Source organism: Carassius gibelio, chromosome B19 (assembly GCF_023724105.1).
Source record: "Carassius gibelio isolate Cgi1373 ecotype wild population from Czech Republic chromosome B19, carGib1.2-hapl.c, whole genome shotgun sequence".
NCBI classification, from domain to species: domain Eukaryota; kingdom Metazoa; phylum Chordata; class Actinopteri; order Cypriniformes; family Cyprinidae; genus Carassius; species Carassius gibelio.
In genome coordinates this window covers 25,333,768-25,358,533 of record NC_068414.1, presented here as the reverse complement: position 1 = coordinate 25,358,533, position 24,766 = coordinate 25,333,768, and the positions used below count along the sequence as shown (strand labels likewise).

The window sequence follows — 24,766 nt, the reverse complement described above, 5'->3', positions numbered from 1 at the left end:
CATTGGGGTCTAAAGAGCGCTCGCATTTCTCTAGGGTTCTATGGAAACGTTTGCACGTACGCGCACAAGCCGCTGAATCATAAAAACAGCTGTTTGCCTGGGTTTCCGCACAGGGGGAGGTGTATTCACAAGGACCTCTCAGTCATTCTCGCTCTTCTTTCTAATCAGCTTGGCATCATTTCGAAATGGGTCATGGTTGCGAACGCCCGCTTTTAAAAACAAACCCCCCTCCAAGCCAACACAACACGCCATTTTTCCCCAAAACCGACTTGCTTGGCTCTTACATGATCTTGACATCGCTAGGCTTGGAGGCAGTTATAAATGAAACGCTGTTTTCAGGAAAAAGGGGGTTGAGCAGAAGTCGAGATGCAAGAGATTTTCTGCGGTTGGTCAGTGAGAATGGCTTGAGTCATGGGCTGGGACCGTGTGGGGTCTGGTTATGGCAGGTCCATGTGCTGACAGAGATGTGAGTGACAGCTTCCTATTGATTCGGTCTGCCTAAATGCTGAAGCTTGGCTCGCTTGTAACGTCATCATCTACCCGCTAGATCCTTTGAGCTGTCAGAGTGAAGAGAAATAAGTTAATGTGCTTAACAAGTGATTTGAGGTCATTAAATGGTCATGGAATGACTTAAGACTGACATGCACAGCTTTGAAAGCTGCTTTGCTTCATGCTTCGTGAAGATGATTTGGAATTAAGCAAGTACATGTTTTTACTTTCGTATATAAGGAGGGCTGGGGAAACATCAGAAGCCGTATGAGAGATGGCATATGGGGAATCCAAAATTCTGCCACATCTGAGAAAAACCGAGTGAATTGAGAAAATGTAACTACATGAAATGTTTTTTCTTCAAACAAACAAACAAATTCAAGTTTGGGGTCAGTAGGATATTTTTTTTTAAAGAAATTCATACTTTTATTATGCAAGGATACATTAAATTAGTAAAAAAAAAATAATGCTATTTATCATTTATCAAATAAAAGCTGTTCTTTTGAACTTTCTATGCACAAAGAATCCTAAATAAATGTATGACTGTTCAGTGTATCAACTTTTCAGTCTTATATAGAGAAAATGCTGAAATAGAGTTTAATGATTAGTGAGAAGCATGCTGTATATTTTCCCCTCCGATTTCAAATTTATTTTACCATTATATTTAAGCCTTATTTTTACATACTGCAAAATATGCATTTACACAGATTTTTTGAGTGCTATCACAAGCAATATATACAGCCAGGTTCATCACAAATCCATAATTCCTCATTTTAAAACATGTCACGAATGAAGACGGCAGTCGCCAAAGAGGGTAAGGCTGAGAGCAGGCAGGTCATGTGACCAACTCCCAAAGAGTGGAGAGTGCTGTCAGCCAGAGCATGTGCTTACATAACGAGTTATGAGATGTGAGCAATGTCAAAATGATTAGAAAGCATCAAAGAGACCACAGACAGCTCTGACTAATGTACACTCAAAGTGACAGAACTGTTCTACTAGCAAAAATGTTGTACAACTACACTTTTACAACTTCCGAAGAAATATTGAGTTTTGGGTGGATGTTAGGCATTGACTACTACCAATAATAAGAAAGCACACATGCACAACCCTTGAGCATCCACACGTTCTCAAAACCACACACACACACATGTTTCTCCATCTCTTGTCCCACTTAACCTTTGTGCTGATCGCAGTGTTTTTTTTTTTAAATGTCATGGTGGGCCCTCTGTGTTAACCAGAGCTCTTTTCTGAGTTAGAGCTTTCCGGAACACCTTAATAATTGAAGCAGTATCGTTGCTAGTACCTCCATTTCATCTGGCCAAGTCGAGCCAATGAATGTTTTATTCAGACGAGAACTGCTTGTTTGTGAGCAAAACAGGATGCTTGTTCCGACTATGCCACAGCAGTTAGGATTTCTGTAGCTGTAGTCACTGTTTGCCATCTCCTTCTCTTGCCCTTTGTGTTCCTGTCCATGTTGGTCAGGATTTTCCTCTTATGAAGTCAAAAGGGTTTAATTCAGTTGGGGTTGAGATCAGAATAGTTTACTGCACCGTCTGAGAGTTTGTGATCACTGTAACATGAGATAATGAGGAACTTAGTGGACACGAGTAAAATTTTGCTCAAAGCTAATGATAAAGATGAGAAATGAATCAAAACAATAATAGAAATTTAGTTACAGATAGTGCTGTCAAATAATATATGTATGTGTACTGTGTTTATTTTTATGCTTCATGTTAATACACACATTTATTATATTGTTTGAAAATATTGTATACACATTTATATTATTATATTCTATATAAATATATTTAATATGTAAACAACATTTTTCTTAAATATATTCATGCACGAGTTTGTATTTCTAAATACACACACACACACACACACACATACATTTATACACAGATATATATATTATATATATTATATACACACACACACACACACACACACACACACACACACACACACACACACATATATATTATGTAAACAAAAACTTTTATTTTGGATGCAATTAATCGTTTGACAGCAGAAAGGTACTAAAAAGCAATTTATAAAGAAAATAACAAAGTTATAAAGAAATGCCAAAGCTCTTAAATATACACTGCTCTTTAATAGTTTGGGGTCGATAAGATTTTTTTGGTAACACTTTATTTTAAGGTGTCCTATGTGCTAGACATTACATGTACTTACAGTACCATTATAATAACAAGTAATTACGCATAATTTCATGCAAGTAACCCTGGGCCTATTCCTAACCCTGACCATATAATAAGTACATGCAGTTAATTAATATTATTAAGTACTTAAATGTAGAGTCACACTGTAACAAAGACACCTTTATACATATATTTTTTTTAATTAGTACTTTTATTAGGTTAGGATGCATTAAATTGACTAGAAAAAATATATAATGCTGTTCTTTTGAACTGGATCTTCATCAAAACAATCCTAAAGAAAAAGTATCATGTTTCAACAAAAATATTAAATAGAACTGTATAGAACAGTTACTTTATCAATGCATTTCAAACATTTTACTATATTTTTTATCATATAAATGCAGCCATGGTGAGCAAAATACTTCTTTCACAGACAATTAAAAAAATTATACCGAACCCAATATAATTTATAAATGTCATTTCAAATTTTAAACAGCATTTACAGTATTCGAGTATCTTTTTTTAAGGTTCTGTTGCAACCAGGAATTCTTGGTGCATTACTAAAAACACTGTACAAGGAAAGGAGGACAGTGTAAGGGAACAACTCCTCCCCCATCCCTAAATCTCCTTCTCTTTCTCTCTGTCGTTGTTAATAAGCAACAGAGTCAAAAATGTGGAAGAATGGTTACGTAAGTGGAAGAGAGAGAGGGGAAGACTTCCCCCCCCTCTCTCAATTTAGGAATCCACTTTAGATCAAATTAGACTCTGATTCTCGCCACATTACCACGTCACCTCCCTTTCACGCCCCTGACAGGAGGAGGGCCGTTCCTCTCTCCAGCACTCCCACCTGTCACATTCATTCATCCTCAAACAAGACCACTTTTCCTGCCCTTGTATCTTCTTCTCCTCCTCCTCCTCTCTAATGCAGTAAATGTCGGATTACACAGGCGTCATTAAAGATATGGGGATGTGGATTAAATTTTCCTTTGCTGTCCTCATACTCACACATCCACACACTCCCACCTATGGCTGTTTGAGGGGTGGGCTTATTTTCAGAATGCTTTATGTCATCAAACTAAACATAGTCACTGTTGCTAATCTTGACTTGCCGTCTAAAATGAGTTATTTTCCCTTACACTGGGACATTAACATACACAGAGATACTACGAATGCTTGTCATTTAAATTGTAGAAACAAACACTGATAAATTAGTGTAAATTTATATGCATTTATATGCACTTTATTTTGGCATATCCCCCATTTGGAAAACAAACTAAATAAATAAATAAGAATTAAAAAAAGGGCTCAATGTAGACACATGTAGACATTATTGTACAGCAAGAATACAGACAATAAAAATATACAACAGTAATGTTTTAAGAACAATTATGATACACTTTCCATTTAAAACGTTAAAGATATTGTCTTATTTTGTAATAAAATCGCTTTACAACCTTCCCTGGTCAAAGTTACACTTAGTGCTGTCAAAAGACCCGGTACTTCGTTACCAAGTCGGTACTAAAAAAAATGAAAATGTGACAAAATATATTTCCATGTCAAACAAATGCCTTTTTACTTTGAACTTTACATTCATAAAATCTAATCATGTTTTCAAACAAAACACATTAAAGGGGGGGTGAAATGCTCATTTTCACTCAATATCCTGTTAATCTTGAGTACCTATAGAGTAGTACTGCATCCTTCATAACTCCAAAAAGTCTTTAGTTTTATTATATTCATAAGAGAAAGATAGTCTGTACCGATTTTTCCCGGAAAAACACGAGCGCCTAGAGGCGTGACGTGTGGGCGGAGCTAAAGATTTGTCGTCTTTTTTTTTTTTTTAGCTGTACATGTGGAAAGTGCAGTTTGATAACAACATCGCATGTTGTTTACTTGATGTGCTTACGCGCTGATAGCTAAGTAAACAACCCAGAGATATTTGAAGCAGTTTTACTCGTGCAGTTTGATGACAACATCGCATGTTGTTTACTTGATGTGCTTACACGCCGATAGCTAAGTTAATAACACAGAGATTTTTGAAGCAGTTTTACTCACCGCCTGCGGTTCCGAAACACGATCGTGACCCTTTTTCGTTGGGATTGCATTATCCTTAAGAAATAAACGATGTGCAAATCCAGCGTCAACCTGGGCCTTGTTTGTAAAACAAGCATCTTCGAAATGCAGGGAACAAACACAAACACTTGCACAACTCCGTTGATGCTCTGTAAAAAATAAACTCCATCCACTGGTCACTTAATGCTGTTTCTCTTTTGGTAATCTGTGCAGGGTTGTCTTGTCCTGGCAACCAAAAACACACTCCTTTTGTGACATTTCGCGACGCTCTCGCTCTGATCAGTGAATGAATGTCTGTGCTCTCATTGCTGTGCTATACGGGAGCGCGCGCTCTTCTGGCAGACGTGCCCTTAGCACCCATATAAGGAAATTCCGCTCCATCTAACGTCACACAGAGCCATACTCGAAAAAAACTTTCCGAAACTTGTGACAAACCGGAAGGAGTATTTTTGGAACAGAAATACTCCTTCAAACGTACAACTTAATTTTTGAAACGTTGTCCATGTTTAGCATGGGAATCCAACTCTTTAACAGTGTAAAAAACTCAGTATGCATGAAATAGCATTTCACCCCCCCTTTAAGCAAAGCATCTGTTTTCAACATTAATAATGATAAATATTTCTTAAAGAGCAAATCATCATATTAGAATGATTTCTGAAGGGTCATGTGACACTGAAGACTGGAATAAAGGCTCCTGAAAATTCAACAGCAACCACATAAATAAAATCACATTTTGAAATTTAGGCCTATTAAAACAGAAAATACCTATTAAAACAGAAAATACTTATATTGTATTTATACAATATAAATTGTATAAATACAATTTATATATTATAAATTGTAATATTTCATAATAGTACAGTTTCTACTGTATCTAATTAATGCATCCTTGGTAAGCATATATGAAATTTCATTCCAAAACATAAAAAAAAACTCACTTACCCCAAAGATTGAAAATGTAAAGTGTTTATGTGAAAAAGAAATTAAATAAGAGAACAACGCCAAACCAAACTCTTCCTAATTAACTCTAAAATCACAACCTCTCATCATATCATATCATATCATCAGTCCAAACTCTCTAACTCTTCCCAACCCCCTCCGTCATTCCATTATTACTGTAGACATTGATCTCCATCCTATTGATGAATGAAAACAAGTCAAAGGTGTGTATGTGAGAGACAGATAGAGAGAGTCGGAAAGGTCTGGGGTGGAGAGAGAACGGAGCCCCACCGGCCATCCATCAATACGGCACATCACGGAACCGCAGAAATCCATACTCTTGACAGCTGATCAATCAATAGGCAGCACAACCGGGCGGCTTGTAAAAGAATACGGCCAGGCGAGTCGATAAGTTAGAATAACAGGTCTGTGCCTGTTAAACTGCGGAAAGATGGAGGGATGAATGGATGGCAGGCGGGACAGAAAGCTTGTCCTCACCGACGTGTGCTCAGTGGATAGATGACAGGGAAATATATCAGTCGCAATGGCGTCTGCCCTGCAGGGTCCATTTAAGCTCTGATGGGAACAGACTCTCTACTTATCATAATAGAATACAAAAAAAAAAGTAAATCTAAATCTAAATATAGATAGGAATTTACCAGAAATTCCATGCAACGTCCTATAAAGTATAAATCCAAGGTCTCATAATAGATGTTGCTTATCTTCCTCTTATTCTGTCTGAAATTGAGGCTTTTTGTTATCATTTGTACAACTGTCAGATCTCATTGCTCAGCTGTCTCACATTATCTTGATTCATTTACTCCATGATTGTTTATTTACTTATCTGTGAGGTAGATAATTTGAGCATATTAATCCACACATGCCTTGTTTAAAAAAAAGGGGGGGGTAGGGGGGGTCCACTAATTATATAAATGAGGTGCAAAATGGCCCTTATTGCTTCTTTCCACAGGCCTATTGCTCTAGCCATGGTCCCTGTATTTATAGTGAGGTCATTAAAAAGAAAAGTGGCTTCTGTGCACTGTGTTTTCTTAGAAACTGAAGAACAGACAGAATCGTCATGGAGTGAATCACACCCCCGCATGACTTGTCTTTGTGTATGACTAAACTTTTGTCAGCTTAGTCATACCAACAAATCAAAAACTTAGGTGCTGAAGGCAAAATATCAAATGACAATACTATTACTCACATGTGGCTAAAACATGTTTGGGATTCTTACAGTAAAACAGCACAAGAGTTCAATTGTCTTGATGTAGAGTGGAATGTTAACTACATCCAATGCTGAATATGGCATACTTTTTTCCAAAATTAACATGTGAAAGAGTGCTATCTAACAATAGCAATTTGACAGCAAATTTTACATTGTGATCACATGACTATCACACAACCTGATTAAAATTATTTAAAAAGGACGTGTAATATACAGAATAAATATGGCTAGTAATACGGCAAGAAGCACTTCCAACAAGATTTTGAAGTCCACATCCAATGGACACTTTACTGTCCAATGAGGCTACAGGAGAGGATTTGCTAATCGTACATGCTGGTAGGTCACATGACAAATGTAGAACATCTTAATCTATACATTCATACTATTTAGAAGATACTTTTTCGAAAATATTTATTTTGGATAAGTATGCGATTTTGGATGCAGCCTTTGTGAAACTAAACACAGAATGCTGTTGAATCTTTATGCTAATCAAATCAAATTAACCATTTAACCAAAACTTGCTCTCAAGATGCCCATTTGATATTTTTTAAGCCTACTGTATATCAGGTCAAAGTTCACTGACTTTCCCAGATGTGTTGTATTGACCTTTGCCTTTGGCAAGGAAAAGGTCATCTCTGGAAGACCTTACATTAATTCCAAGTTCATTGAAGCAAGTTCTTCCAATTAAAACCACCTGAGGCGCATATGGACTGTACAAACGTGGGCAGAAGTCCATTGTGGTTCTTCACTAGATCAAATAAAGGAGCTTTTTGACCAATAATGTTTCATGGTTTAAACCAATGAGTGTATTTTCCTGTAGCAAGGAAATGATCTGCCAAACTTAACATTAAACATTAATCAATGATGGCATAGGAAATACGATCTAAGATACCCCTTCAATGCTCAATGCTATTAAAAGACTATGTTTTTGATGAGAAATTTAGCCTCGGAGAGGGTCATATGGGATTTCCATCTTCTTATTTAGTTTGGAGGAATGGAAAGATTGCGAACATTTAAATTTCAGGTTGTAAGGAAAGAGTAAGGCGAAACCATTTAGGAGGCTGAAATGAAAAATGTGACGGGCATCACATAAAGCGAAAAGGAAAAGGTCCTAACCCTGGTTCCTGTGGCACCCCAATATCTACCAGCCCACACATCCTCTGAAGAGGCCCATCCACTAATGGACAGATCTCAGGGAGTTTAATCAAAGCACAGGGAGAGGGTCTCTCTCTCCATTTCTCTACTGCCAATCATTTAGAAGCCCTGAAGCCCAACAGCCTCCTTACTACTGGTACCCTATGAACACGGAGCTGAATAAAGAGAATGAAGTCAAGGAGGGAGGGCAGGATGACACAGAGTACAGGTGATACTGCAGACTAGGGAGAGAAATTACATAGCCACCTAAGATAAGCCATGCGTAATATGGACACTGCAACTTCCTTGCCTGGTGACAGTTTTCCCTCAAAGGCTAAAACACAGAGTTTTCTAGAAACTATACACTACAAAGCAATCTGTACAAACCACAAACATTCAAACACTTCAGTCCAAAACTTTTTCTCTTCCATCAAAACAAATTAAAATAATTGTTGGATAAATAATCAATTAATCATCTTTTGACTTGTGAACAATTTTGCTACTCAATCTACAGGTGCATCTCAATCAATTAGAATGTCATGGAAAAGTTCATTTATTTCAGTAATTCAACTCAAAGTGTGAAACTTGTGTATTAAATAAATTCAGTGCACACAGACTGAAGTAGTTTAAGTCTTTGGTTCTTTTAATTGTGATGATTTTGGCACACATTTAACAAAAGCCCACTAAATTAGATTGTGATGGCATGCCATACAGTTAATCAACTTAAAACACTTGCAAAGGTTTCCTGAGCCTTCAAAATGGTCTCTCAGTTTGGTTCACTAGGCTTCAAAATCATGGGGAAGACTGCTGATCTGACAGTTGTCCAGAAGACAATCACTGACACCCTTCATAAGGAAGGTAAGCCACAAACATTCATTACCAAAGAAGCTGGCTGTTCACAGAGTGCTGTATCCAAGCACGTTAACAGAGAGTTAAGTGCAAGGAAAAGGTGTCAAGGAATTTGGCTACAGTTGTCATTTTCCTCTTGTTAAGCCATTCATGAACCACAGACAACATCAGAGGCGTCTTACCTGGGCTAAGGAGAAGCAGAACTGGACTGTTACCCAGTGATCTAAAGTCCTCTTTTCAGATGAGAGCAAGTTTTGTATTTCATTTGGAAACCAAGGTCCTAGAGTCTGGAGGAAAAGTGGCCTCATAGCCTAAGTTGCTTGAAGTCCAGTGTTACATTTCCACAGTCTGTGATGATTTGGGGTGCAATGTAATCTGCTGGTGTTGGTCCATTGTGTTTTTTTGAAAACCAAAGTCACTGCACCCATTTACCAAGACATTTTGGAGCACTTCATGCTTCCTTCTGCTGACCAGCTTTTGGAAGATGCGGATTTCATTTTTCAGAAGGATTTTAGTTTCACAATTTGAGATGAATTACTGAAATAAATGAACTTTTCCACGACATTCTAATTTTTTAAGATGCACCTGTATATGATAAAGTACACCAAAACATTGACAAATAAATTAACATTGCATTGAGCTTTCAATATGGTTTAACCTGTGCTTCACACGGAGTGTCTTCTGAATGTCAAAATGTGAAGTAGAAAAAATGTATTCTGAATGTTTGTATGTTTTGATAACTGAAGTAATGGTTTGGGATTTTGGGCCAACAGAATCGTATTTTGTGTGTTAGCAATATAGGAAAACATCATGATAAATTTGTTATTGTGTGTGGGTAGCATGAGAAGAAAAAATTAATTCTGCTGAACTGCTGTCCAAGAGTCCTGGTTCATATCACGTCAAATGAAATCAGTGTATGGAAAGTAAAAAAGATACAGACTGCAAGTGAAAAAAAGATAGTGGGAGGCTCATCTACATTCACCCAGAATGGACAGATTGAAATTTAAGGTTTGTAGTGCCTCTATAATAAAGTAAGAAGGAAAACAGAAAAACCCCAGCCAACTTTCATAAGACACCATAAATGCAAACATGCACGTAAACACACACTCACACAGCGGTGATTGAATGCAAATTAAAATGCAAATGCTCCACTCCTAGTTTTCAAGCAGTCCGGCCTACAGATGGGAAGCATTTGAACAAGACAGCTCAGACAAGTTTGGAATGTCAAAAAGTGGCATTGCACTAAGCACGAGTCTTCACACGTGCGAGTCCAGACCTAAAACAGGAGGAAGTCCATTTGGGCAAGCCTGCTACCATTCAATCGCTCCAAAAAAAAAAAAAAAAAAAAAAAAAAACAGCAACAAGCTGGTGTTCTCAGTTCTCCAGTCTCTCACACATAAACCAACATGGAATAAAACTTTCTACCAAGAAGACTAAGGCAACAGACTCTGGGTTAGCAATACTGACAGATTGATAGCTTGAATACACACAGTCTTGGCTCTTGGGGCAAGAAAGGAGCCAGGTAGTGTTTTAAATCGCTGCCTTTTGTGACTGCTGCAGTATTTAACTGTATTCTCAACTCTAAGCTTGCACAGGCCACAGAACAGCCGTGCATTTTTCATCACATCTGAACTCTCCCGGGCAGGAGCAGCTAAAAGAGTGACGTGTGCATGTACCATCAGAAGACTGTGTAAATGAAGCTAAAAGCACATTTCAAGGCATATGTACATGCTGTAAGCACATCTCTAAATGTGATGTTACATAATAACACTGGAATTTCTGAAGAACATGCAGGTCATGACTCATGTCTGAGCAAAAGCTGTCACTAGTGTGTTGTTGAAAAGGCATCAAGCTCTCAAGGTGTTGCAGTGGATGATCTGGGTGGTTACAAATGTATTCCTAAGGTGTTTGATTGATTGCTACTAGTAAGTTAAAAATCATACCCACTAGGACTTTCAAGATACAAGATATGAGTTATTATTTATGCCGGTGCAGGATATCTTATATGCTAAAATGTAATATTTATTTAGAGGAAAAATTTACAACCATAACAAATTTCACAAATTATTCTCAACATTTTTTTAGCATTAGGAACTCCCGGCAGGGATTTCTGAGTAATGCAACAGCATGCGGTTGTTTGTTGTAATAATATACATCTGCTATGCTTGTATTTGCGGTGTTATTTGTAAGGTGCAATGGCATTTGGGTTTTGTTTTAGTTGTATTGGAAGATTTGGTAGACTCAGCTCTGAAGTATTTGTTGAACTTTGATTTGAACACTAGGAACGTGATCTGACTTCGACTAAGAAGAACTCTCAAATACTGAGCAACAAACCGAGAAGCTGCTTTCTGGCAGGTTTAAAACACCATTACAAACTGACCTAATGCAAACTATGTCCATCAATAACTCCCACCATCTCTCCATTGAAGAATTCACGGTGCTTTTATGTGCACTGCCTTCAGGTTGACATTTGGTGACATTGATTTGCACCTTTGCTACCTGTGATAAAGCATAGACACACTAGAGTTCAATGGTTTGAGGTCAGTGAGATGTTTTTTTAAAGAAATTAATACTTGTATTGAGCTTAATTGATAAAAAGTGGCAGCACAGACTAGCATAATGTCAAAATAGATTTCTATTTCAAATAAATGCAGAATAAGATTAAATGTTTACAGAGCACCAAATCAGCATATTAGAAAGATTTATGAAATATCATGTGACACTGATGACTGGAGGATTTGTGCTTTCATTCGGTTTGTCATTATGGAATGTCAATGGTTCTTTTCTTAATGTCAAACTTTAATAAATCTGTGGTATAGCTGAGTCATACTTGAGAGAGAGTTCTGTGGTAATGAATGGAAAGTAACAGAAGTACTGGTGTCATCAACCATCCACACAAAGACACAAGGCCACCTTACCATCAGTCATTCACTGACATCCACACAACTGTATGAGCTGCATTCTGGGTCAGGAACAGTCTTAGGAACATGGGCACAAAAAGCAAAGGGCCAAACACACACACACATTCCCTGCTAGGTGAATCCTATTTCTTCTCATTTAGAAACCTGTCTGCTAAATTGTCCTTGAGGTGACCTTCAAGGAGTACTAAAGTAATCTACAATTACCTCAGAGACAAGGACAAATAAAGGGTGAAACTGTCACACACACAGCCGTTAAACTGAGTGTGTGTGTGTGTGTGTGTGTGAGGACAGGCTCGCAGAGTGGATAGAGAAGAGGAACTGGCACTTCCTGAGAACCTCCCCATCTGGCCCTGAGAGAGAGAACCACACCACCTCGCCAACTGACCATCTGACCACACATTACATCACCAAACACTACACACACACTTAAAGGGATAGTTCACTCAAGAATTAGGAAATTATTACTTTGATTTTAGCAAACATGCATTACAATGATCAAAAGAGACAGTAAAGACTATTTTAAAGATACATTATGATATTACAAACAATTGTCATTACAAATAAACCTATATACTATTGACCTATATACTATTGATTAAATAACACTAAAAAGGAAATGTTTCTTGAGCACCAAATCAGCATATTATTACAATTTTTGAATGATTATGTGACACTGAAGACTGGAGTATGACTGCTTCAAAATCAGCTTTACCATCACAGGAATAAATTACATTTATTGGAATTTGTAATAATATTTTACTATATTACATTTTTTACTGGAAATAATGGCGCCATTATATATATATATATATATATATATATATATATATATATATATATATATATATATATAAAGATTATATTTATTATCTTATTTAATAGTTTCATTAATGTGCAAGAATACAAGTAGCATGAAGGTGTAATTACAAATCGGCGCTTCACAATGTTGAAGATGTCAAAGTAAAATGCCATTGTGTTTCATATCAAATGACTAGAAATTATGAGATATGTAGAACAACAAAAAGCAAATGCATGGCATGCTATACATTCTTCCAAGTATAAACATTATAAAAAAACAACATGAAAAAACAAATCTATAAATGACATTTATTGTCTGTCAACTATTTATTTCCATTATCAAACTTTATCGATTAGTTGTTGCAGCCCAACATCCAAACCTCCACAATACATCACGCAATAAAAAACATTCTATCAGCAAACAGCTCAGAGCCCTTAGAAATCAGCTTCTTGAACAGAACGTAAAGCCTTCTAAACACTCTGAAAAAGCAATCACAGTGCACGTCTGAGCACGCACAAGATCTTAACAAGAGTAAAAAAGCACATAAATCAAGCTGTTATCTCTACAGCGTATCCATTCCAAGCGTGCCAAGATGTATATGCCTCTAGAATAGATGAACCACCAGTTGTGATATTACAGAAAAGTTCAACTATAAAAATAAAAAAAGAAGAAAGAAAAACACATCAGGTAAATTTTATTTTTCAAGCTGGACGATATGCACAATGTTATATCTGATAAATCTGAGGTTCAAGCTGACCCTGGATTGGGGTTAACTGTTTGGTGACATGCTCACACACACTCTTTGCCTCTGAAATCCGACCCCCCCTCAGTTGTTTTGATTGCAATCAGAGTAAACGTAGAAATACACAGACCCAAACACTTCACACGCTGATTGAAGAGCTTGCGATTCAGCCATACAGATTAATTTGCCTGGGAGACTGCGGTCAACCCATTAAGGAAAAAAACAATGACACAGGCGTACATTTTCACAGATGCTCCCACAATCATCTGTGAACAAAGTGTTAAAGAAAAATACTGTCATTCCATTATTCTGAATTCCTGCAATACCTTTCTTGATTGGTTCCTTTTATTTGTTTGTTTTGTTTAAATTGGCAAACTCAAAAAAGCTGCACCAAGACTGATTTTAAGCAAACATTATTTTACGTTTTAAATGTCATCTCTACCCCTTGCAATTTCTGCTGCCTTTTTTCAGTTTTATTATAATAATTTGAATTCAACTAATTGATTAGCAGTGTTTTTACTGTTAACTTTTGTTACCGTTTTCATTACTTGAAATAAAGCTGATATATAGAAAAATAAGAAAAACTTTAGAAATGTTTGAACTAGGGCTGAACTAGAGAACAGTAACTCGAGTAACTTGATTACAAAAAATGATCGAGGCAAATTCCTCTGCCTTGAAGCCTCTTTTCATTTATTTTAAATCTCACGTCAGGTTCTTTCGCAAAGATTTTTTTAATGTGACAACGCGTTTACATCACCCACAAAGCGGAAGGAGACACAAGCGCTGAGTCCGAAAGGAGTTAGCAGTGTTTTGATTTGAGGGCACGGGCAAATATAAAGAGAACGTCTTGGTGTGTGTCCATTGTAAGATAGAGCTGACATACCACAACTAGGGCCCTGTGATTTCCGCAATGCAGAAAACACGGAGGGAATCCAGTCATAAAAATGGAATTTACAGTTTAACGTGGAATGGCACGGAATTTGCCAAATTTTGAATGAATTAATCAAAAATAGGTCATTGCACTTAAATCAAATCATGATATGGACCAATATCTGTAAATGTTAAGCCGGAACAATCAGTTTAAATACGAATCCTGCATGATCTGCGTGTCTGTGTTAATAAATGGAGCAGAAGCGCGACTTCCTTTATCACACACACGGAAGCGAGCGTGACGCTCGCAGTGATTTAATTAGCATGCTCTTGCTATTAAGACGACGCATAAAATTAAAAACAGTTCAACTTAATAATTTAAGGTCCCCGTGAAATTAAAATATAATTTTTGGGGCTTTTAGTATGAATATGTCAGCCTCAATGTTATCTATAAGCTAGTGTGCTCCAAAACAAATGACAAAATTACTATTAACAAGATATAAGCATTCAAAACTTGCAGTATCTCACTTCTGCCAATATTATGGAATAATGTCACCCTGCACTTCAGCTTCTCATCAAACCTTCTGTCCTATCAAATGCTCTCTAGAATCTGAAGCACCCGCCCCCTACACTATAAATAGATGATGAAGCTGTGACTGAACTCGGGCATTTGTTCACAGAATTTGTATTTTCTGTATGGTGAACGGCATACCTTGTCAAATGCGGTTTTCCCGAGTTCAAAAGCTCTAGCCCAAGCTGTGATATGAACAAATGCTATTGGCTGTTGAAAAGGGGACGGGGCTGCTCTGTCTTCTTGTTTCAGTTAAAATGACGTCAACACATAAAATAGTTTCAAAGCACTTCAGTGGACCATTAAGCTCATCTCAAGACCCCTACAATAGCATGTCCCATGTGAACACAGTCAAGTCTGCAACACAACTCAATATCGGAGCACATGCACTAAACCGCTGAAGCAGCTTCCATCAACTAACCCTATCAGTCCATCCCCTGGAACAACACCAACCCTTTTCCTACCTCTGGGAGTGAGTGCAATCATAGAAGTCAGGCTTACTAAACATGTGGCCCTGATCTTGGCTCTGGGGAGACGGAGTAAAGCCTTCATGCCAAAGCATACAATTTATGAATTTATTCATCAGCAGGAAACCACGCATTAAAAGGTCAGGGAATTTTCCAGGTCAGTGGTCAAAGCTACGTGGTGAGGAAGGGAGAGAGAACATTGTTCCCTTCTCGGCCCTGATAAAGGGGGCAGAGGGAGATGGAGAAGGCGAGCAGGAAGGCTCATATCCGGCATGTGCGAGGTTGCCACGCTTAATGAGTCTGAAAGGTCAAATGCCTCTTCAAAAGATTAATGGGGTTTTGCACATCACCGGAGTGCTGCTTCACGGGCATCTGAGGGAGCCAAAGGGGCCAATGGCACCGTCTCCAAGTCCATGTCAAACTGGCATACCAGACAGGAAAATGGAAAGAGTAAATTACTGTAAGTGTCTTAAGTGTCTATCAGGCATCACTCAATGAGCTGGCAGGGGATACTTAAAATCCACTTTACAATAAGGGTGTCGAAATTAATAGTTTCTTCAATGCATGGTGATGCAGATATCAGGTATCGGTTTAGAAATAGACCATAACCAATTATAACGTACTGATTCTTTTCTGACGTCATTTGTCGCATACGTGTTTTGTCGCGGTAGCAACATTAGGCGCATTAGGCTTGAAGTGCCGCTGCGCAGAATGATCAGTTTATAATATCAAGTTCCACGAGAGCGATAAGAGAGCAGATGGATCCTTATGCTAATGATGCCATACACTCATCCTGCATCTACCACATATTCCACAGATCGATTCAAGTTACGTGGACAACTAAAAGCCTAATAGTGTGTGTGTGTGTGTTTGTTTTTCCTCTCCCTGATAAATTTGCACATTAAACTGTGCAATTTAATACCAGTACAAATATCAATATGATGAAATAGAAGAATAAAAGTACACATATGAATTTCATGACAAATATTGCATTTTTCTGAATCATTTTGTATTCTTCATACATCTGACTGCTTGTATTTATTGACAAAATTGTATAAGAGTGAAGAAAAAAATTAAATTGAGGATGCAGTGCAACCGAACCGAACCATGAGACTAGTGTAGGTTCACACCCCTACTTCACATTTCAGGTGGTTCAAATATAAAAGCCTTTAAGGTGAGCGACAGTTTAATCTGTTCAATGCTGTGAGGATGCTGAAGGAAACATGAAAGTTTAAGTAGTTTCCCAGTGGGGATGCAGCACATGCCCTTTGTTATGAGCTCTGAGATGGAATTCACTACTAATGCATCTGCATTTTTTTATTAGATATGCATTAGGTCCAATAAAACAATCATGTGAGCAACAATGAAACCCAGATACCTGGAACAACATTTGAATATTCATGATGTTAAATCTTAGATTGGACAACTTAACCCATGTCCAACTGTCCACCTAGTCTGGTTGTCTTAAAAAGGGTCATGTGACGTTGCTAAAAAGAACATTATTTTAAGTATTTAATGTAATGTAATGTGTTTATGCAGTTTAAGTTTCAAAAAACACATTATTTTCCACATAATGTAGATTATTGTAGCTCCTCTGTGCCCCGCCTTTCTGAAATGCGTCAATTTTGACAAAGCTTATGGGTCTGAAAAGCAAGGTGTGCATTGATTGACCAGCTATCCAGTGCTTTGTGATTGGCCGAATTCCTCAAGCGTGTGACGGAAATGTTACGCCCCTTACCATACTGTGATGCCTTGTGTCCGGTGGCAAGACAAAACCAATAAAACCCATTATAAATGAGGCATTTGTTGCATCCTGTGGGGACATGATTACTATTATAATGACTTACTGTCTTTTTAACGTGTTGCGCATCATGAAGCGTAAACATAAAGCCATGTCTGCATTTGTGATCAGAGAAGCGACCAACAACAAACACTACACTGCTCAAGACGTTTGAATCATCAGTTGCAAAATGCAAATCCTTTACATATGAAAATGTACTTACAGTCTCTGAGTCAGAAGCGCCATACTGTCCTTGCAAAGTTGAAACTGCCAAACTTTATAGAAAACGACACCGGCATTAGGCTACTCTCACAGGAAAAGTCCTCATCCTCCAGAAAATGAGCTGCACACATCTGAATATTTGGGATGAATTGTTCTGGAACAGTGTTGTAAATACAACTTAACCACTGATTTCTAGTTGTGTCCTCTTTTAGAAAACCAAAGAAAGTAGTTGTGCTTTCACAACAAAACACAGCGTCTCTACAACATGGTGGCGGCAACAGCTGGAGTAAAAGTTATGCCTTCTATCTTTGACTTAACATTTGGGTAGCATTATGCAAATTTTCCAATTTACAAACATTAGAAATCCACCTTTTAAATAAATAAGTTTTTATGTTTGATATACTGTAGGCTATATAGTCTAAAATTATATTAGTTGCATGTGTGATTTTTCTTTGCATAAATAAATATATAATACACAACAATAATAATAAAGTATCTGCAAAAAAATTATCTGTTCCATTTTCATCATTCTTACCGTCAAAATGTGTCTGATCAATACTTTCAAATGCCACACAAAACAAAACTGTGGCATTTCGTATGCAAATTCAAGTCAGCTATCGGCTTTCATTAAATCCGTTTTCCCCCAGATCTACAGATGGTCAGGTGCCTGGAGAGAAGATGACCCGAGATCAATACCTCTGTCCTTAGTTAGCTCTAGGAAAAAATTGTGGACCTTGCAAAAAGTATGTTCAGCTCTAAACATGAAACAATTTTATTGCATAGCCAGAGAAAAGCAACATTTACTCTTTGTCTTATTAATTAAACCTTTAAAAGAGCCTGGGGTCTGGAGTCTTACATAAGTTCACATCTGCATGTCAGCGGCCCTCCGCACCTCCGAAAGCAAACCTGTCCCCTTCATCATCCCTAATATCGATATTACAGTCAAGAAACTGAACCACATTTAGAAAATGGGAGAACAAACAACCTATTTTCACAGAGGAGATGCTTGTCTAGAGTGCTTTAAATATAAAGATCAGCACAATAGGTCAGGTACATACACAGCGTGTTCTTTGCCAGCTGTCTGACACATTCCAGCGCTGTAAATAGATAAATATTCAAAAACAACCACACAATGCAGCCGGAAGGACAATCAAGCATTCTGCTGGTTGGTTTTCTATGTTCATCCAACACTGACCGCATAAAGTACGTTTCATTTTTCACCTTTATTAAGCTGCATTGCATTCCAGAAACATCCATATTCTCCTGGTAATAAAACCATCCATCCCCTTCACAAAACCACCTCAGATGTGCCTCAGCCTCCAGGGGCATTCCTGCAGATCCAGCAGAAACGTGTCCTCACAGGGAACGAAGATGAATCCCGTTGACCCTTCTCCTAAAGCTGCAGAGAACAATGCAGCATCGATCCGCAAGGTTTCACTCAATACGCGACTTGGTCAATTTGTGAGGAAACAAATCAAGCTTAATTACCAGATAGCAAGCAACGATTCTCTTATGACATCCACACAGGGTATTATGGGTAATCATGACTATAAGACCAACATCGGCTGCCCAGTCAGTCAATGACTTAAAGGGGGGGTGAAATGCTATTTCATGCATACTGAGTTTTTTTATACTGTTAAAGAGTTGGATTCCCATGCTAAACATGGACAACGTTTCAAAAATTAAGTTGTATGTTTGAAGGAGTATTTCTGTTCCAAAAATACTCCTTCCGGTTTGTCACAAGTTTCGGAAAGTTTTTTTCGAGTATGGCTCTGTGTGACGTTAGATGGAGCGGAATTTCCTTATATGGGTCCTTAGGGCACTTCTCCCGGAAGAACGCGCGCTCCCGTATAGCAGAGCACTGAGAGCACAGACATTCATTCACTGATCAGAGCGAGAGCGTCGCGAAATGTCACAAAAGAAGTGTGTTTTTGGTTGCCAGGACAAGACAACCCTGCACAGATTACCCCCCCAAAAAAAAACAGTATTAAGGGACCAGTGGACGGAGTTTATTTTTACAGAGCATCAACGGAGTTGTGCAAGTGTTTTTGTTTGTTCCCTGCATTTCGGATTGCACATCGTTTATTTCTTAAGGATAATGCAGTCCCAACGAAAAAGGGTCACGATCGTGTGTTGGAACCGCATGCAGTGAGTAAAACTGCTTCAAATATCTCTGTGTTGTTAACTTAATCGGCGCGTAAGCACATCAAGTAAACAACGTGCGATGTTGTCATCAAACTGCACTTTCCACATGTACAGCTTAAAAAAAAAAAAAAAGATGACAAAGTGGAACTTAGTCATTTTCCAAAACCAATAAGCAAATTTATACAGTTTCAGTACATACCACATAGAGACGCCGTTGCTGATGCTGCTCTTGTTAAATTTCAGCCTCTGGATCTGATTCTGGATCATAAATATACGCTGAATCTGACTGTTAGCCATGGTTTGTTTTGGTTGTTTATGTCCTCACGGTAATGTCACAGCTTCCAAACGCTCTCAACGCAAAAGCCTACTGGAGCTCGTGATTCTGTAGCTTCGCCCACACGTCACGCCTCCAGCCGGTCGTGTTTTTCTGGGAAAAATCAGTACAGACTATCTTTCTCTTATGAATATAATAAAACTAAAGACTTTTTGGAGTTATGAAGGATGCAGTACTACTCTATAGGTACTCAAGATTAACAGGATATTGGGTGAAAACGAGCATTTCACCCCCCCCCCCCTTTAAGAGACAGTTATAGTGTCTTCCTAATGAAAATGGTTTCAGACGCACTTCCATGACATCTTTAATAAATTCAAGCAAATTCTAAAAGAAATTTGAGTGAGTTGAAAATGTACTTAAGTTATTTTTTCATGTTTTTACACTTCTAAAAAAAAAATTAAGCACTGTAATCATTAAATATTTGCTTAAGTTTGAAGACTGTTCCAAAAGAATAAGGAAAATAGAAACAATCAAAACTAACAAAAGAGCAATTATATGCAAGCAATATATTAGTACATTATTATAGTGTTATATTTTGATTTAACAAAGAACCCTGAAGCATTTTTAAGCAATGATGAAAGGACACATTTAATTATAACTTGTCAAACTCATTTTGTAAAAAATTAAATTGTGAATCAAATCAAATCGTGAATCGAATCGAATCGTTTTATCCCTAGTAGGTGGCAGTGTTGCACCTTTAGGTTGGTTCCCACTTATGAAAAAATGTAAAAAAGACAATAACAGTATGTAGTTATTACTGACCCATAAAATCATGTTGGAGATGATAGACAAAAGCAAGACACTTGACCCATAAAATGTATCTGACCTTTGGGTTCCATAAAAATGTTAGACACATCAGTCTGCAGGAAGTTCTTTTTGAGCGCTTTTGTAGAGTTCTAATTACAAACTCACTCTTCTCTTAACTAAATTCATATTTTGAGGGTGATTCATAAGTCAAAAAAAGAGAAAACAAAACATCAAAGATGCAATTGACTTTATAGCATTTTTTTTTTTTTAGATATTGTGATAATTCTGTTATTTCGAATCCTCTTGGCAATGATAATGATGTTAGAAAAATATAATATTGCAATTGTAATATTGTAAAGTAATATTGTTTCCTTTCTTAAGGTCAAATTTAGGGGCACCACTGCATTTACCCTTCATTTAGAAAGAATGTGATCTTAGAATGCATAGTTAAAAGTTGCATTTTTGAAGATTATGATAACAAAATTCTTAATAAAAACAGCTTCTCAATCATTTAAAACAGATTGTTTTACTTTTATTTATTTAATGTCAATATTGCGTCATTCCGGTCACATCGCCTGGATGAAATACATTTTTAGTTGTCTTCCATGACACTATTCCTATGATGCACAAGTCACTGCCTATACAGAGCGTTCCGATCAATCGCTTATGTGGTTCTGTTTCAGTTAGGATGCTGCCACAGAAGGCAGTTAGGCTGCTAAAATAGAGCTAGGATGATGCACAATGATGCACATTAAATTCGGAAACTGCTCACCTTTCTACCTCCATACACTGCCTACCAAACAGCATTTTTCTACTTTCAGACACAGCCATCTCCTGTCTCCAGGCCTCATTGTTTTCTTTTCCCTTTCCTTCTTGCTCATTGTGAGTCCACACATCACAACAGCCTACTAAATAAACTCCTAGATATCACAGTTACGCCTGCCAACCTCACAAATCGCTCTAACCTTGCCCGCACAGTCCGGCTGCCACCTTCAACAACAAGTACAGGCACCGCAAGCACGGACATCCGACAGTCTAACCCGTCACCATTAGCCAGGACTAAAAATCATGCTTTTCATAAATGATTTTCCATGCTAACTGTTCTTTGTTTGAATCGATAAATGACAATTTTGGCAGACTGTTAACACATTCAGAGCCCGAGTCCAGATTTTACACTTCTGCCAAAAACTCAGAGCATAATGCCATTTAGGAGGAGTTTGGCAGAGTCTGTTGATGGAAGCCAGCACAGAGATGACAGGCGTATAAAGCTTTCCTAGGTAAGTGCCCTCATATCTTCTGAATTGCACCCTGACAGAGTACTTAAACGGCACAGGAACAGCATGACCAACGCGGCAGATGTGACGGCACATGGCCACAACTGCAAACCCACTAAAAAGCAGTAAATAAGCCCACAATGAGATGCCAAGGTGCGTTAAGGCTGAAGGGTCAGGAATGAGGGGCCTCCACCTCCAACCGACTATGTGAGGCAAGACACCTGCGCTTTGGGGAATGGGAAAGGACACGGGAAAAGGAAAAGAAAAAGAAATGAGCTGGACGGAGCAAGCGTGAGAGAATGTTTATGCAGCTTTTCCCATGATAAAATTGAAAGTAAACAAAAATGTTTTTCAGAGACCTCTCTTATGCTCACTAAAGCTGCATTTTTTAAATCAAAAATTTAGTAAGATTGTGAATGTGAAATATTATTATTTAAAATATTTATATTTATTTATGTTATAATTTAAAATAACTGTTTTCTATCATGATGCATTTTAAAATGTAATTAATTCCTGAGACGGCAAAACAGACTCACTGTGTCCCTCAGAAATCAATCAAATATGCTAATTTGGTGCTCGTGAAACTTCTTCTATTATCAACGTTGATATTAATACTTAATATTTGCAAAAAGAATGTTCACAATAACAGCATTTATCAAAAATATATTTTTTGAATCTTTATAAATGTTATACTTTTAATCAATTTAATGCATCCTTACAATGCAAAATATTAATTATTTAAAAATAAATCTTGTTGACCCTAAATAAACCTTAAAATAGATGACGTGCTATTCTATGCTTAGAAATTGCACGAGGGTAAGTAAATGACGACAAATTTGACTTTTAGGTAAGCTCTTTGTATAATGTGCACCAACAAAGAGCTCTCATCCTGTCTGAATTCCACCTGTCAGCGACCGAATATAGAGAGAATACAGTGGGGCTGAATACAAAGAGAACCGACGCAGCAGGACTGGGATGCAATTGTGGACAAAGAGGTTCTCCGTACAGTGAGAACACATTCAGCTCAATCAGAAAACGTCCATATCACTGCAGCCACACAAGGCCTTTCACAACACATTGCTTTCACAGCAATTAATCGCTGTCAAAACATTCATTAAGGCACCGATTCTAATCCAGTCGACCAACATTCCAGCAGAGGACGGACAGTGGCTGGCAGAGTTCAGCCATGTGCACATGAGAGCATTGTGTACGAGAGTGCAAGCAGGGGAAAAAAAGCAAGAGAGAGCAGCCTGGCTCAGCTGGGCTTCTTCAGCAAAGCCAAAGAGCCTGAAGGGACGCAGCTATTATCTGTTCTTTCCCTCTCTGTGCCATGCCACTCATTAGGACGCTTAGTTGACCTCACCTGAGCCTAATGCGACAGACTGGCATCAAAACTGCTGAAGCTTTCATGACTGTCAAACAATCCCACCAGGAGTAGCACAGTCAGAAAAGCACCTATTGTGAATCCCGTATAACAGCCTGATCTATTCAAATCTGCTTTTGTAGTATTATAATAAAGAGATTAAAATGACAGCGGAAAAAGGAAGACATGACAAGACAAAGAAAAAAAAAAGAATAAACAGATTACGACAAAACAGAAAAATATAAATTTTATTTTTTAAAATAAAGATCATTAGAAATATATATATATATATATATATATATATATATATATATATATATATATATATATATATATATATATATATATATATATATATATACATATATACATACACACACACACACACACACACACACACAGTACGATTTTCTAAGTATCTTTTTTATTTTAAACAGAGTAATCTTGTCATTTTAACCTCCCTATTACAACACTTTTGTTTATATAGACAATTTTGTTTGGAAACAAAACACAACCAACAATTTACTGTGATTTGCTTGTTTTAGGAGCCTAACTAAGCAATTCAAACACAAAACCATATGCATTTATTTTCAACTATATATTTATGAACATTTTCCACTTAAACAACACATTGTTGCAGCTTGTCAATGTCGGATTCCTTAGGATTATTGTTTTTAAAAGCACGCCGAATGTCATTTCGACTTCCGTTTTAATCAAAGCTTCTCATAATGCAAAATTATCACTGATTCAGTCCTCTCTGTGTCTGTTTATAAACTTTACAGAGCCGGAATATGAAAATCACACACCTGCAGTGAGAGTTATACTTTCACTAGACACTTCACGCCATGTATGGAAACAATTTACCTGGCGTCTAAACAACTATGAAGACACATACCTTCCTCTGCACGGGATTCATTTCTGTTGAACAATAATATCCAAAGCACCGAAATGATCGCTTTAAACTGCTCCATATTTGAATGGCCAGGACTGCGGGGCTCTGGTCATGTCGCAGCCGAGCACGCTTGACTCACAGTGCAGGATGAGACGGAGCCGTCCGGGCTACTGACACACACAGCGGTACTATGTGCCTTATTTGGCGCCACCGGTGGGCAGGCACAGACAGCCTGATTGACAGTGAGAACGTCCAATGGAATATTAGTTCTGAGAAGGGGGGATTAGCGGAAGGCCAATCAGATCACGTCTGATAAAATTCCACCGCACAGAGTTACTCCCCCTTGAATGGGAAGCGGTGGTGAAAATGATGAAATTTGGTTATCTTTAGCTCAAATGACAAAAAGCTACTGATTACACGGCGTTTATTCATTTCTTTTTCTTTTTATTAAATAAATTGAAAAGTAAGTTCTCAAGGTTGAAGGACATAGCGTCTGAGAGCTGTGAGCGGTCCACTGAGATTCCTTACAAATTATATTATAATAATGTGATATCCTGGTGTTAAAAGTTCATTTTTTTGTGGTTTTATAATTATAAATATTATATATTAATTATAAGATATCATATATTATAGGCCTAGGCATATATTAAGATTAATGTTATTTTTATAGTTTCCCATGAAATACATTTATTTTTTATTATTAAATTTACAAGAAATTATAAGGGGACTGCATCCCCAAACATGCTTTAAACTCGTAAATTAATG

General features: G+C 37.5%; 1 protein-coding gene across 4 annotated transcripts in view; it reads right to left on the bottom strand.

Annotated features, from left to right (window-relative positions):
- LOC127979531 (ephrin type-A receptor 7) overlaps positions 1-24,170 on the bottom strand; it is a 133,786-nt gene extending 109,616 nt beyond the window's left edge. For all 4 annotated transcript variants that reach the window (XR_008158805.1, XR_008158806.1, XM_052585054.1 and 1 more), the window contains exon 1: positions 24,005-24,170. Coding sequence is in view for 2 of the 4 variants with exons in the window: in XM_052585054.1 (XP_052441014.1) it covers positions 24,005-24,080 (76 nt within the window). In the remaining 2 variants the exon portion in view is untranslated. The remainder of the gene's footprint in view (positions 1-24,004) is intronic.
- Positions 24,171-24,766: the final 596 nt, after the last annotated feature.